This window comes from Rana temporaria, chromosome 2 (assembly GCF_905171775.1).
Source record: "Rana temporaria chromosome 2, aRanTem1.1, whole genome shotgun sequence".
NCBI classification, from domain to species: domain Eukaryota; kingdom Metazoa; phylum Chordata; class Amphibia; order Anura; family Ranidae; genus Rana; species Rana temporaria.
Window position 1 is genome coordinate 1,009,636 of NC_053490.1, and position 15,996 is coordinate 1,025,631.

Below are 15,996 nucleotides of genomic sequence, written 5' to 3' on the forward strand. Positions count from 1 at the left end.
AAAGGAGGAGAGACACCCAAAGGAGGAGAGACACCCAATGGAGGAGAGACACCCAACGGAGGAGAGACACCCAACAAAGGAGAGACACCCAAGGAAGGAGAGACACCCAACGAAGGAGAGACACCCAACAAAGGAGAGACACCCAAGGAAGGAGAGACACCCACCCGAGGAAAGACACCCAACGGAGGAGAGACACCCAACGGAGGAGAGACACCCAACGGAGGAGAGACACCCAACAAAGGAGAGACACCCAACGGAGGAGAGACACCCAAAGGAGGAGAGACACCCAAAGGAGGAGAGACACCCAACGGAGGAGAGACACCCAACGGAGGAGAGACACCCAAGGAAGGAGAGACACCCAACGGAGGAGAGACACCCAACGGAGGAGAGACACCCAACGGAGGAGAGACACCCAACAAAGGAGAGACACCCAACGGAGGAGAGAAACCCAATGGAGGAGAGACACCCAACAAAGGAGAGACACCCAACGGAGGAGAGACACCCAACGGAGGAGAGACACACAACGGAGGAGAGACACCCAACAAAGGAGAGACACCCAACAGAGGAAAGACACCCAACGGAGGAGAGACACCCAACAGAGGAGAGACACCCAACAAAGGAGAGACACCCAACAAAGGAGAGACACCCAACGGAGGAGAGACACCCAACGGAGGAGAGAGAAGACAAGGTAGAACTTTCCATTCCATAACACTGATGGTAATCAATGAAAGGAATAATCGTCGATATATCGTTGACGGATCCTGAGGAACTCGGGTTCAGTTATTTTTTGATGGTATACTATGCCGAATTTTGTCCTATTTTTTTTTTCTTATGAGGATTTTCCGAGATCCCGGTAACCCAACCTGTCGCCACGAGGGAACAATATGGCCCTCTGGCTCACGTAGTGTGGCCCTTGGGGGGGATATTTTTTTTTTACCTTGGTGGTTCTGGGGGAGATGAAGTTCTCCTTCGGTTTTGGCGTTTCATAAGATAAGTGGGTGGCAGTAGAAGGTCTGTAGCGGTATGTAAGGGGGTTAAGCGCTGGCCACGCCCTGTTCCCCACCTGGGGTATTTGTCTTTTCCCCGGGGGGGGGGGGGTCAAGGATGAGATGCATGGGGTGATGGGACATATCTGATCCAGGGTGGTCTCACTACTAGTCCAGAGGCTAAATAACGTTCAGTTGCATTTTGGATTGTGGTTATTACCCCTACGAGTGTTAGGAGAGCGGTTGGGCAGATGTTGGCGCAAGTTGCACCGTCCCGCCCTCCTGCCTGCCGTTACGCAGGTGCCTCCAAAAGTGTTCTGAAGGTTTTTTTTTTCTCTGTGTGTTTCGGTTCTCAAGCCAATCATGTCGTCCAAGGGCAAATTGTTACAATGTCCCAAAGTTGCGATGGTGATGAGTCCCTTAGCTGCGCTCGGGGTAACTTAGCAGGAATTGGTTAACGTTTTCCCGCTGTTTTTAGAAAGGTCACCGCCCCCCCTGCAGATCTTACCATATAAATAGGGCCCACTAAGTGCCCCAGGAGTTGTTTGGGGGAAATACTACTAAAATTTAGCTATTACACCATCACAGTACTCACCCCCTTGGGGAAGGGAGGGGGGGATGGGAGCCCAGTCAGGGTTCCGAGGGGGGGGGGTATGGAGCCTGTAGACCCTCATGAACTTTATCGCCTTTGTGAATTATCACCAGTTTATGGACTACTCGCCGGCCTTGTGGATCTTCTGCCTATTAGACTCTTGCCTTGAAAGGATTTTTCGTGAACTTGCCACATTTAGAAGACTCTGTCCCGACCTTCCAGGGGCACTTACCCCACACTACAGGACCTGCAGAAGAAGGTCAGGGGTAGACAAGGGACTCCAGATAGTCCGCTCACTTAGACTCTGTCCAGACACCCAGGGGGCAGATGCTCAATGCTACAGGACCTTCAGAAGAAGGTCAGGGGTAGACAAGGGACTCCAGCTAGTCTGATCCTCTCCTGCCTCCCCCTGCAGTGTTACCGGCTTCTCTTCCTCTTTATCCCTCCGTCTGTACTGCAGGGGGTTTAGTCCTAGCACATGTGCCCCTTCCATCTGCTCTTCGGGCCCCCTGTGTGCCTAGGGGTTAGTGTGGGAGGTCAGGCTAAGGGTCAATGCAAGAGGTCAGGCTAGGGTCAGTGTGGGAGGTCAGGTTAGGAGTCAGTGCCTCAGGTTGAGCCGGGGGTCAGTGTGGGAGGTCAGGCTAGGAGTCAGTGCCTCAGGTTGGGCCAGGGGTCAGTGCGGGAGGTCAGGCTGGGAACCAGTGTGGGAAGTCAGGCCGGGGTTGTTGCTGGAGGTCAGGCTAGGGGTCAGTGTGGGAGGTCAGGCTAGGGTTCAGTGCGGGAGGTCAGGCTAGGGGTCAATGCAAGAGGTCAGGCTGGGGGTCAGTGTGGGAGGTCAGGCTAGGAGTCAGTGCCTCAGGTTGGGCCAGGGGTCAGTGCGGGAGGTCAGGCTGGGAACCAGTGTGGGAAGTCAGGCCGGGGTTGTTGCTGGAGGTCAGGCTAGGGGTCAGTGTGGGAGGTCAGGCTGGGGGTCAGTGCAGGAGGTCAGGCCGGGTTAGTGTGGGAGGTCAGGCCTGGGGTCAGTGCTTGAGGTCAGGCTGGGGGTCAGTGTAGGAGGTCATGCCAGGGTCAGTACTGGAGGTCAGGCCAGGGTCAGTACTGGAGGTCAGGCCTGGGGGTCAGTGCCTGAGGTCGGGCCGGGGGTCAGTATGAGAGTAGGGCTGGGAGCCAGTGTGGGAGGTCAGGCTGGGGGGTCAGTGCCTGAGGTCAGGCTAGGGGTGAGTGCCTGAGGTCAGGCTAGGGGTCAGTGCCAGAGATCAGGATAGGGGTCAATGCGGGAGGTCAGGCTAGGGGTCAGTGTGGGAGGTCAGGCTGGGGGTCAGTGCAGGAGGTCAGGCCGGGTTAGTGTGGGAGGACAGGCCTGGGGTCAGTGCAGGAGGTCATGCTAGGGTTCAGTGCAGGAGGTCATGCTAGGGGTCAGTGCAGGAGGTCAGGCTAGGGGTCAGTGCAGGAGGTCAGGCTAGGGGTCAGTGCGGGAGGTCAGGCTAGGGTTCAGTGCGGGAGGTCAGGCTGGGGGTCAGTGTGGGAGGTCAGGCTAGGAGTCAGTGCCTCAGGTTGGGCCGGGGGTCAGTGCAGGAAGTCAGGCCGGGGTCATTTCTGGAGGTCAGGCTAAGGGTCAGTGAGCAAGGTCAGGCTGGGGGTCAGTGCAGGAGGTCAGGCTAGGGTTCAGTGCGGGAGGTCAGGCTGGGGGTCAGTGTGGGAGGTCAGGCTGGGGGTCAGTGCAGGTCAGGCTGGGGTCAGTGCAGGAGGTCATGCTAGGGGTCAGTGCAGGAGGTCAGGCTACGGGTCAGTGCAGGAGGTCAGGCTAGGGGTCAGTGCAGGAGGTCAGGCTAGGGGTCAGTGCGGGAGGTCAGGCTGGGGGTCAGTGTGGGAGGTCAGGCTGGGGGTCAGTGTGGGAGGTCAGGCTAGGAGTCAGTGCCTCAGGTTGGGCCGGGGGTCAGTGCAGGAAGTCAGGCTGGGGTCATTTCTGGAGGTCAGGCTGGGGGTCAGTGCAGGAGGCCAGGCTAGGGTTCAGTGCAGGAGGTCAGACCGGGGTCAGTACTGGAGGTCAGGCTAGGGGGTCAGTGTGGGAGGTCAGGCTAGGAGTCAGTGCCTCAGGTTGGGCCGGGGGTCAGTGCAGGAAGTCAGGCCGGGGTCATTTCTGGAGGTCAGGCTGGGGGTCAGTGCAGGAGGCCAGACCGGGGTCAGTACTGGAGGTCAGGCTAGGGGGTCAGTGCCTGAGGTTGGGCCGGGGGTCAGTACAAGAGTAATATTTTCTTTATTCTGTTTGTGTTTTTTTATATATATATACCTATGTAGGTATCACTATTTATCACCATCATATATGCCTATGTTCAAAGTGTAGGTATTTTCAATCAATATTAGTTTTTGCGCTGTACTTATCTTTTTCACTTGTCTTTAAATTTGTATCTACAATTTTGGTACTTGGCAGCATTTACACTTATTTATTTTTCTGCGCAGTGTTTTTTCCTGTTAGAAATTATTTTCTTTGAAAATGTTTTTTCCAGTACGAGAGTAAGGCTGGGAGCCAGTGCGGGAGGTCAGGCTAGGGGTCAATGCAAGAGGTCAGACTGGGGGTCAGTGTGGAAGGTCAGGTTAGGAGTCAGTGCCTCAGGTTGGGCCGGGGGTCAGTGCGGGAGGTCAGGCTGGGAACCAGTGTGGGAAGTCAGGCCGGGGTTATTGCTGGAGGTCAGGCCGGGTTAGTGTGGGAAGTCAGCCAGGGTCAGTACTGGAGGTTAGGCCGGGGTCAGTACTGGAGGTCAGTGCCTGAGGTCGGGCCGGGGGTCAGTACGAGAGTAAGGCTGGGAGCCAGTGCCTGAGGTCAGGCTAGGGGTCAGTGCAGGAGGTCAGGATGGGGTCAGTACTGGAGGTCAGGCTAGGGGGTCAGTGCCTGAGGTCGGGCCGGGGGTCAGTGTGGGAGGTCAGGCCTGGGGTCAGTGCTTGAGGTCAGGCTGGGGGTCAGTGTGGGAGGTCAGGCTGGGGGTCAGTGTGGGAGGTCAGGCTGGGGGTCAGTACTGGAGGTCAGGCCGGGGTCAGTACTGGAGGTCAGGCTTGGGGGTCAGTGCCTGAGGTCAGGCCGGGGGTCAGTAGGAGAGTAAGGCTGGGAGCCAGTGCGGGAGGTCAGGCTGGGGGTCAGTGCCTGAGGTCGGGCCGGGGGTCAGTACGAGAGTAAGGCTGGGAGCCAGTGCGGGAGGTCAGGCTGGGGGTCAGTGCGGGAGGTCAGGCTGGGGGTCAGTGCCGGAGTTCGGGCCAGGGGGTCATTGTGGGAGGTCAGGTTGTTGATTGGTGCTTTCTGACCCCCAATACTGTATAGTCTGATTGAGACAAAGTTGGTAAATCTAAATGAAATAAAGTTTCATCCTCGCATTATTATCATCATTGAGGAAGAATATTCGGATGACTGCACCTGGCCAATCATCAGCGGCCCTTCATTGGGGGGGGTTGGGTGAATGTCACAAGCATTGAATCCTGCCCATATTCTGCTCATGTTGACTTCCTATGATCGTCGGCTCCATCTAGTGGTCATAATTTACATATTTCCCTGAAATACTGGCCACTAGATGGAGCCGATGATCACAGGAAATCTACATGAGCAGAATTTGAGGGGGCTGGGTGAAGGCTTGTGACATTCATCCAGCACAGACCCCTAATGAAGGACCATTGATGGTCGGCCATGTGCAGTAGTCGGAATATTCCTCCATCACCAGCCCTAAAATGACCATTTCATGTGTTTCTTCTGATAGGTCATCGTTGCACCAACCAGGATGAGTCGTCTCGGGAGGATTCTGACCATCTTCTGCCTGTTCATCCTGAAGGTGAAGGCCGAGGTAAGTATTATGGGATAATAAGAGGGGGAACCAATGCGCAAACCAACCTAATCAAGGATAATTCTAAACTACAATTAAAATAAAATTAAAATAGCAGCCACGACAAAAAGTGTTCTCACACTCAAGACAGATATGAATAATGGTGGGTGTAATGGCGCTAAAGACACTAAAAAAGTTGCTTAATCAATATATAATCCCATATATTAATAAACAAAAAAATCCGTGGTGAGTCCTCCAATGGATATAAATATAATGTGTTCCACTCTGAGTAAATCCTGGATTACCATCCAACATCAATAAAAAATGTGAAGGGTATCAATAGTGGTAAATAATAATAAATGATAAGTGAACAGCTGTGCTAAGTACTGCACAATGTTGCATCAATCCAAAAAAATATATAAATAATAACTAAATGAACATCGATAATTGTGAAAAACACATCCAATCTTATAAAACCACCAAAAAACGATAGTCCATTTAAAGTGCAGCGTGCAATACTTAAAGTGCAACAAATTCCAAAGTGATCCGTAATATTAATGAGACATGCAAAAAAATTTAAAGCATGAAAAAAATATAAATATTAAAATCCGTGTGTGAAAAAATATATATCAAGTGAAGCAAATAACAATGTCTCTATAGTTCACCAAATAGGATAAAAAATGTAAAGGCAAAGTGATACTCATCAAATGTCACAATGCAAAAAAATGGTGAAAAAAACAGCAATAATGAATAATGTTCAGTGTAAAGATGTGCTCCAAATCACAGATCATTAATATCCATAGCATTCAGTGATCCATGCTGGATGTGCATACATGCTTAAAACACTTTCACCACCAGGCTTCCCAGAAGTGTCCAACAGACTAGGTGTTCCAGCCCCTTACCTCAGAGCGGCTTATATATAAGCCTAAAAGGATGTCTCACAGGCAGTCAGCTGTTCATCCAGCCCTTCAATCCCACGACTCGGTCACGGATACTTGCAGTCTCTCAGAGGGAATATAAAGCAAGGGGAGCCTCCATAGTGTAGTAACATCAAAAGCGTTTTTATTAAAAACAAGTAAACACTCACATTTCTATTAGTACAAAATCGGCATGTAGAATCTTTGTGTCTCCCGCTCTACGGCCGCGAGCGGGTGACGTCACCAGCAGCTCCTCCACGTCCTCACGCGTATCGCAACTGATCAACGTTGCTTACTCATAGGGTGGAGAGCGGCTGGTATGGAGGTGACTTAAATAGCGCCAGAGGGGCATCCTAATAACATCCAAACTAACGTATAAAGTAACAAATTCCTATTGTGAAGTACAGGGACTTCTAACAATGTATAAAAGGCTGCAGAAAATATATAATAAAGATAAAATGAATACTAATGCAACCCTTAGTGAAGAAAACTGAATCGTACCTGAGGGATACAAAACACCTGATCCAGCTTCTTGACACTATCTCTGTTGATGGGAGCTCTATATATATGGCTACAGCTGATGTTTCATCTCTGTATACCATCATCAACCATGAAGAAGCAATCCAAGCCACAAATTGGGCGTTAACTGGTCTCAGTGATCTAAAAAGTATACAGAAGAGCTTTATACTTAAGTGCTTGGAATATAGTCTTGATCACAATTATTTTTGGTACGGTGATAATTATTTTAAACAAATTTGCGGGATAGCAATGGGAGCCAAGTATGCTCCCAGTGTGGCAAACCTCTATATGGCGGAGTGGGAAGCAGAGGTTTTATATAACAGAAAACCACAACAACTACTTTTATATCGGCGTTTTATTGATGATATTTTAATTATTTGGTCAGGAGATAGGGAGAGCCTTTTAGATTTCGGCTTTTATTTAAACTCCAATGACAAAAATATTAAATTAACCTGGGAGATCAGTGACGAGAAAATTAGTTTTCTGGATTTGGAAATTGCAAGAGAAGGGGTTAAATTAGTAACCAAAACCCATTTTAAAACCGTAGACAGAAATAGCTACTTGCCCTTGGATAGCTGTCACCACACCCCTTGGCTGGAAAACATCCCCAAGGGGCAGTTTTTAAGACTAAGAAGAAATTGTACAAAGACTGAGGTATTTCTGGAACAAGCTAAGTTTATTGGTAAAAGATTTGTTGAAAAGGGCTATAAAGAGGACTATATTGAGAAAAAAATCAAAGATGTCGCGGCCCTAGATGCCGATTTTGTACTAATAGAAATGTGAGTGTTTACTTGTTTTTAATAAAAACGCTTTTGATGTTACTACACTATGGAGGCTCCCCTTGCTTTATATTCCCTCTGAGAGACTGCAAGTATCCGTGACCGAGTCGTGGGATTGAAGGGCTGGATGAACAGCTGACTGCCTGTGAGACATCCTTTTAGGCTTATATATAAGCCGCTCTGAGGTAAGGGGCTGGAACACCTAGTCTGTTGGACACTTCTGGGAAGCCTGGTGGTGAAAGTGTTTTAAGCATGTATGCACATCCAGCATGGATCACTGAATGCTATGGATATTAATGATCTGTGATTTGGAGCACATCTTTACACTGAACATTATTCATTATTGCTGTTTTTTTCACCATTTTTTTGCATTGTGACATTTGATGAGTATCACTTTGCCTTTACATTTTTTATCCTATTTGGTGAACTATAGAGACATTGTTATTTGCTTCACTTGATATATATTTTTTCACACACGGATTTTAATATTTATATTTTTTTCATGCTTTAAATTTTTTTGCATGTCTCATTAATATTACGGATCACTTTGGAATTTGTTGCACTTTAAGTATTGCACGCTGCACTTTAAATGGACTATCGTTTTTTGGTGGTTTTATAAGATTGGATGTGTTTTTCACAATTATCGATGTTCATTTAGTTATTATTTATATATTTTTTTGGATTGATGCAACATTGTGCAGTACTTAGCACAGCTGTTCACTTATCATTTATTATTATTTACCACTATTGATACCCTTCACATTTTTTATTGATGTTGGATGGTAATCCAGGATTTACTCAGAGTGGAACACATTATATTTATATCCATTGGAGGACTCACCACGGATTTTTTTGTTTATTAATATATGGGATTATATATTGATTAAGCAACTTTTTTAGTGTCTTTAGCGCCATTACACCCACCATTATTCAAGTATTATGGGATGTCTCCATTACTTGGGGTATTTCTTTTTCTCACCTTCCTAAAGGGATTGTCCTCTCGGAGTCTCTCGAATCTTTCAGATTTGGTTTGGACATTATTGTCCTCCTAAAAAACTGGTGTGCGGTTGGCTTCGGCACAGTCCTTACACCAACCCCAGATCTCAAATCAACCCCAAACCTTTGTGTGATCCCTTTAAATCCTATTCTAAATAGTGCAAACTGTTATCTATTATTCGTAACACTAACCCTCAGCAACTAATTTGTGGGAGTGGTTACCCATTGGTGCGGGGTCCGTTCGCGCCTCGTGGCCCGCCTGGCCGGAGGTGTGTGTTGTGAATCCTAGCTCCGGGAGCACGTTGGCCCGGGGCTGCGGCTTCGTCTGGTGGGCCCAGTTGTCTGACTGGAGCCCGTACCGCAGAGGTGATCCTGTGCTGTCCTTCCTGCGGGAGGAAGCCACTTGATGAAGGAGACCAGGGGAGGACCTATCCTGGAGGACCATGCAAGAGGCTGGTACCTTGGGAGAAGGCCTGGAAACTTCATCCAAGTGTAGCACTACCGCCATTCGGAAATGCACGGAAAGGCCCGGGGACAGCTAGGCTGACCTCGGCAAATCCCAGGAACAAAGTCTTTCTGAGGTTTGCCGAGGTGTCCTCTGGCCTTTTCGGCTGTTTCCGAGGCCCTACCTCAAAGTAACCTCAACCACAATAGCCAACATTACTCACCATAACCACCTTACACCTCATAACACAAACCCAAATCAACCGACCCCCTAATACCAAACCCTAACGTACTCTAAAACATAAACCCAACTAAACCCCCAACCTTAGCCTAACCATTCATTCCTATTAACCCGAACCCCAATTTATTACTTGAACCCTTCACCTACCCTGCAAAGCTAAACCTCTAGCCATAACCGTAGAAAAGAGACAATGCTGCATGTGTTGGAGGACTCAGAAGGATCTAATTGCTAAATTGCTTATTTTCTCATCAGAGGGAAGAAGTCCTTGAAGAGTTGGGCCTTGCCAAAAATGCTTTCGATGACCAATACTTGGGCTGCCGCCAAGCCACGGAGGACCGGATTAAAACACAAGACATTTTCAAGGCTGAAATGGCCAACAAGAATTTCCGGAGAGCCTGGAAGGAAGCGGAGAAGATATGGGATCAGAAAAGGAAGGATTCGGTTGACCTTGATGATCTCCCGGAAGGTTTCGGTGACCTCCATGCGGTCGCCGTGGTGGCCTACACGGGTTTTATTCGACAAAGGTTTAACGAGGCGGTGAAGTCCGCGGGGAAATCGTACCGCGCTTACACGGAGGAGTTCCACTTTAAATTCCTGCACTATTATCTGACGGTGGCTCTGCAGCTCTTATACAAAGACTGCGATGGGGAACGTCGTACTTCGTATCAAGGCTATGAAGATCTCCTCTACTGGCTGCCCGGCGGAACCACCAGGGTCAAGTTTGGTCACTTTCTCCATACGTCTTCCAGTCAGTCTGTGGCCTCCCAGGCGGGGAACGCCTCGTTCTTCACTGTGCTGGGCTGCTCTGGGGTCCCCGTAGACGGGTTCTCCGAGTATCCGCAGGAAGAGGAGGTGGTGCTCCCAGGTTATGAAGTTTTTTCCGTCGAGCAAACTCCGGGAGAAGCCAATGAGTTCTATCTGAACAGCACAGGAAGGCGGTGCAGTAACTTCAACTGCGCACTTGTTCAAGGTAGGTGTCTGTGCCTCCGCTACGTACAACCCCATGTCTAGTACTATGCTCATATTGCACCCAAGCCCATTAGGAACATTTGGGGGACAAGCTTTCTAGAAGTAGGGTCCACTCCTGGTCCACCCTCTTCTTTCATTGGGTTTCAGTTCTTGCGATCATTGAGGCACAGCATCAGGGCGTTACCTTGGGGTGGTCTTCATGAAAATACAGCCTAGGAATACCCAGCAAGGATTGGTTGTCCCTTGCCAGAATGTGTCCCCTCATTGGTGTCAGTGGGGGGAATAGTGTCCCATCATTGGTGTCAGTGGGAGGAATAGTGTCCCATCATTGGTGTCAGTGGGAGGAATAGTGTCCCATCATTGGTGTCAGTGGGAGGAATAGTGTCCCATCATTGGTGTCAGTGGGAGGAATAGTGTCCCATCATTGGTGTCAGTGGGAGGAATAGTGTCCCATCATTGGTGTCAGTGGGATCAATAGTGTCCCATCATTGGTGTCAGTGGGATCAATAGTGTCCCATCATTGGTGTCAGTGGGAGGAATAGTGTCCCATCATTGGTGTCAGTGGGAGGAATAGTGTCCCATCATTGGTGTCAGTGGGAGGAATAGTGTCCCATCATTGGTGTCAGTGGGAGGAATAGTGTCCCATCATTGGTATCAGTGGTGGGAATGGTGTCCCATCATTGGTGTCAGTGGGAGGAATAGTGTCCCATCATTGGTGTCAGTGGGAGGAATAGTGTCCCATCATTGGTGTCAGTGGTGGGAATGGTGTCCCATCATTGGTGTCAGTGGGAGGAATAGTGTCCCATCATTGGTGTCAGTGGGGGGAATAGTGTCCCATCATTGGTGTCAGTGGGGGGAATAGTGTCCCATCATTGGTGTCAGTGGGAGGAATAGTGTCCCATCATTGGTATCAGTGGGAGGAATAGTGTCCCATCATTGGTGTCAGTGGGAGGAATAGTGTCCCATCATTGGTGTCAGTGGGAGGAATAGTGTCCCATCATTGGTGTCAGTGGGAGGAATAGTGTCCCATCATTGGTGTCAGTGGGAGGAATAGTGTCCCATCATTGGTGTCAGTGGGGGAATAGTGTCCCATCATTGGTATCAGTGGGAGGAATAGTGTCCCATCATTGGTGTCAGTGGGAGGAATAGTGTCCCATCATTGGTGTCAGTGGGAGGAATAGTGTCCCATCATTGGTGTCAGTGGGAGGAATAGTGTCCCATCATTGGTGTCAGTGGGAGGAATAGTGTCCCATCATTGGTGTTAGTGGGAGGAATAGTGTCCCATCATTGGTGTCAGTGGGGGAATAGTGTCCCATCATTGGTGTCAGTGGGGGGAATAGTGCCCCATCATTGGTGTCAGTGGGAGGAATAGTGTCCCATCATTGGTGTCAGTGGGAGGAATAGTGACCCGGGAACTCAGCACAGGGATGGTGGGAACCCCCTCATAATGGGCAAGGCAGGTGAACCAGCCCCTTTTTAAAATGTGAATTTCTATTTGTTGAACACTAGGTGAGCGCTCTAGAACCTCAGTGGACGATTGTATCAGCTCAGGTAAGTGTCCTTTTTTTATCCTTTTAGTATGGGGGGGGAAGGGGGGTAAACAATGACCCACAGTTTTTGGTGGGGGTGTTTTTTTTATTTGTAGTTGTATTTTAGGGATAGTGTTGGGATTAGGTCGGGTTAAGGTTCAAATTAAGTTGAGGTTTATGGTTAGTGTCAAGGTTAGGTTGGTTTGGAGGTCAGGGATTGGTTGGGTTCGGGCTTAGTTTAGTCTGGATTGGGGTTGTGGTTAGATTAGGATTGAGGAGAAGTTGGTTTGGGGTCCATTGAGGTTGGGATAGATTGGGTTAAGGTTGGGGTCATGAATATGTTTATTTTGAATTAGGATTAGTCTTGGAATAAATTTAAGCTAGGTTAAGTGTTAGTGTTGGGGTTAGGTTGGTTCATGGTTGGGTAAAGGTTGGAGTTAGAGCTTTGTTTAATTTGGTTTAGGTTCGGGGTTAGGTTGAATTTAAGTTAGGCTGGGGGTCAGGTCGGTTTAGGGTTGGGGATAGGTTGGTAAAGATTTATTTGAGTTTAGGTTGAGTTAAGATTGGGGTTAGGTTGAGTTAAGATTGCGGTTAGGTTGGGTTAAGATTGGGGTTAGGTTGGGTTAAGATTGGGGTTAGGTTGGGTTAAGATTGGGGTTAGGTTGAGTTAGAGTTAGGTTTAAAGTTTGGTTGGGATTGGGATATGGTTAGATTAAGTATTAAGAATAGGATAGGTTAAGATTTGTGTTAGGTTGATGGTTAGTCTTGAGTTTTTTTGGGGGGTTAGGTTAGGTTGGTTAGTGTTGGGGTTATGTTGGATTAAGGGTGGGACAGGAGTGAGCTAAGGTTGAGGTTTAGGTTGGGTTAGGGTTGGGGTTAGGTGGATTTGGAGTTAGGTTGAGGTAGTCCTAGGTTAGGTTGAATTTGAGTTAGGCTGGGGGTTAGGTTGGTTTAGGGTTGAGGATAGATTGGGTCAATTTAGGTGTTAGGCTGATGATTAGTCTTGAGTGGCACAGGGCTGAGCTGAGGTCAAGGTTTAGTTTGGGTTTAGGTGGAGTTGGAGTTAGGTTGAGGTTTAAGGTTAGATTGGGTTAGGATTAGATTGGTTTAGTGTTGGCAATATATGTTGGGTTAGGTTGGGACAGGAGTGAGTTAAGGTTGAGGTTTAGGTTGAGTTAGGCTGGGGGTTTAGTTGGTTTAGGGTTGGGAATATGTTAGGTTAGGTTGGGACAGGAGTCAACTAAAGTTTAGGTTTAGGTGTTAGGCTGATGGTCAGTCTTGAGTGGGACAGGGCTAAGCCAAGGTCGAGGTTTAGGTTGGGTTTAGGTGGAGTTGAGGTTTAAGGTTAGGTGGGTTTAGTGTTGGGTTAAGGTTGGGACAGGAGTGAGCTAAGGTTGAGGTTTAGGTGGATTTGGAGTTAGGTTGAGGACTGAGGTTAGGTTGGGTTAGGATCAGGGTTAGGATCAGGGTTAGGATCAGGGTTAGGATCAGGGTTAGGATCAGGGTTAGGGTTTCTGTTGACATTCTCTCGTTCTGCTGATGAACTCATTACGTGTTATTTTGTATGTTGACCTCAGCGGGTGACCTCAGTTGGCCAGACAGAGAGGCGTGGCCTCGAAACACGTCGGAGGCGGTTTTCAGCGCAGGTAAGGGGGCGTGGCTATTACAAGATATGATCTATTTCCTGCCCGAGCCCAAAACTTAACCTTAACCCAATGCCAACCTAGAACCTCAATCTAATGCCGGAACTCAACTTTACTCCTAAACCCAACTGAGAAACTCAACCTAACCCAGAACAACAACCTCACCATAGAGCCCAACGTAGAACTTTGCCCTTAAATCTGATTCGGAACCTCAAACTATACCCAACCCAGAACCTCAACCTTACCCCTAAACCTAAAGTTAGCCTTTCCCAAACCTAACCTAGAAAATCAACTTAACTGCTAAACCTAACTGAGAACCTCAACCTAACCTAGTACATCACTCTCACCCCCGAAACTTTACTTAGAACTTCAACTTTACCCCTCAATGTATTCCGGAACCTCAACCTTATCCCTAAACCTCAACCTTACCCCTAATCCTAACCCAGAACCCCAACCTTACCCCTAAACCTCAACCTTACCCCTAATCCTAACCCAGAACCCCAACCTTACCCCTAAACCTCAACCTTACCCCTAATCCTAACCCAGAACCCCAACCTTACCCCTAAACCTCAACCTTACCCCTAATCCTAACCCAGAACCCCAACCTTACCCCTAAACCTCAACCTTATCCCTAATCCTGACCCTAAACCTTACCCCTAAACCTCAACCTTATCCCTAAACCTAACCCAGAGCCTCAACCTTGCCCCTAAACCTCATCAAGAACCTCAACTTTACCCTAATCCTAACCTAGAACCTCAACCTTACCTCTGAATCTGAACCAGAACCTCACCTTTATCCTTAAACCTAGAACCCAAAACCTATCCTTAAACTTTTCCCCTAAATCTACTCAGGAACCTCAACCTCACCCCTAAACCTAACCCAGAACCTCAACTTTGCCCTTAAACTCAACTCAGAACATCAACTTAACCCCTAAATCTTTACCAGAACCTCAACTTTACCTCTAAACCTGAAACCCTACCCCCGAACCCAACCTAGAACCTCAATGTTACCCCTAAATCTACACCAGAACCTCAACCTCACCCTGAGGTGACCCTGGAAATTCTCCATTGTGTAGAACATGATCCCCCGTAATCACCCCACCATCGTACTAGAAGAAGATTCCACTTCCGTAAAGAAGAAACCGAGGCCTAAACAAACGGAGGGTTATACACCCTGTCAGGTGCCCCCACCGGGGAGATTTCTCTTCACTTCCTTTTCCAATAACTACAACAGGAAGTGAGAGGAAATCCTTCCAAAGTGTGAGAGTCACCAGATCCAGTGTCCCTATTGGAAGATTTCCTGCTTTGGTGACAACCCAAAATGTGGGCTTTTCTTTCACTCTCGATGTTGGGGGTCACCGGGATAAACAAAAAGGGTGAATCTCCCCAACGGGGGGTCTAACCTCCCCCCCCCCCATCCAACACTTTCTCAGGTCCCCGTAGTTTGCACCGGATTCTGATGAGCCGTGTCTGTGACTCTCCGGAGACTCGGTTCTCAACCATCGTGTGTTTTATTTTCTGCAGCTCCCCCGGGGCCCCGGTTCCGCCCCGTCACCCCCGCCGGCCTCGCCTCACTGATTGCAGCTGCTGTGACTTTCCTCTTCTGATGACTTCCTGAGAGACAAGAAGACCTGAAAGTGCAGCCTCACCGCATGAAGACATAGCCAGGACCTCCATACACCGATCTTCACCCGTCCCTGTGCCGCCCGACCAACCTCTCCCTGTGCCGGGGATTCCAACCTCTCCCTGTGCCGCCCGACCAACCTCTCCCTGTGCCAGGGATTCCAACCAACCTCTCCCTGTGCCGCCCGACCAACCTCTCCCTGTGCCAGGGATTCCAACCAACCTCTCCCTGTGCCGGGGATTCCAACCTCTCCCTGTGCCGCCTGACCAACCTCTCCCTGTGCCAGGGATTCCAACCAACCTCTCCCTGTGCCGCCCCACCAACCTCTCCCTGTGCCAGGGATTCCAACCAACCTCTCCCTGTGCCGGGGATTCCAACCTCTCCCTGTGCCGCCTGACCAACCTCTCCCTGTGCTGGCCGACCAACCTCTCCCTGTGCTGGCCGACCAACCTCTCCCTGTGCCGCCCGACCAACCTCTCCCTGTGCCAGGGATTCCAACCTCTCCCTGTGCCGCCCGACCAACCTCTCCCTGTGCCGCCCGACCAACCTCTCCCTGTGCCAGGGATTCCAACCTCTCCCTGTGCCGCCTGACCAACCTCTCCCTGTGCCGGGGATTCCAACCTCTCCCTGTGCCGGGGATTCCAACCTCTCCCTGTGCCAGGGATTCCAACCTCTCCCTGTGCCACCCGACCAACCTCTCCCTGTGCCGGGGATTTCAACCTCTCCCTGTGCCGCCCGACCAACCTCTCCCTGTGCCGGGGATTCCAACCTCTCACTGTGCCGGCCGACCAACCTCTCCCTGTGCCACCCGACCAACCTCTCCCTGTGCCGGGGATTCCAACCTCTCCCTGTGCCGCCCGACCAACCTCTCCCTGTGCCGGGGATTCCAACCTCTCCCTGTGCCGCCCGACCAACCTCTCCCTGTGCCAGGGATTCCAACCTTTCCCTGTGC

At 49.5% G+C, this 15,996-nt stretch overlaps 1 protein-coding gene across 1 annotated transcript; it reads left to right on the plus strand.

The window, feature by feature from the left end:
- The first annotated feature begins 5,327 nt into the window (after positions 1-5,327).
- On the plus strand, positions 5,328-10,294 carry LOC120928767 (ecto-ADP-ribosyltransferase 5-like). The gene is made up of 2 exons (XM_040339759.1): positions 5,328-5,405; positions 9,533-10,294. Exons 1-2 carry the CDS (start codon positions 5,343-5,345, stop codon positions 10,289-10,291), a joined length of 822 nt encoding a protein of 273 aa, XP_040195693.1. The 5' UTR covers positions 5,328-5,342; the 3' UTR covers positions 10,292-10,294.
- Positions 10,295-15,996: the final 5,702 nt, after the last annotated feature.

What these genes read in the sequence shown, in the direction of transcription:
- LOC120928767 (XM_040339759.1), top strand. Translation starts at nt 5,343, where the DNA reads ATGAGTCGTCTCGGGAGGATTCTGACCATCTTCTGCCTGTTCATCCTG. An exon ending in TCCTGAAGGTGAAGGCCGAG is followed by an intron (nt 5,406 to 9,532) that starts GTAAGTATTATG and finishes TTTTCTCATCAG; the next exon opens with AGGGAAGAAGTCCTTGAAGA.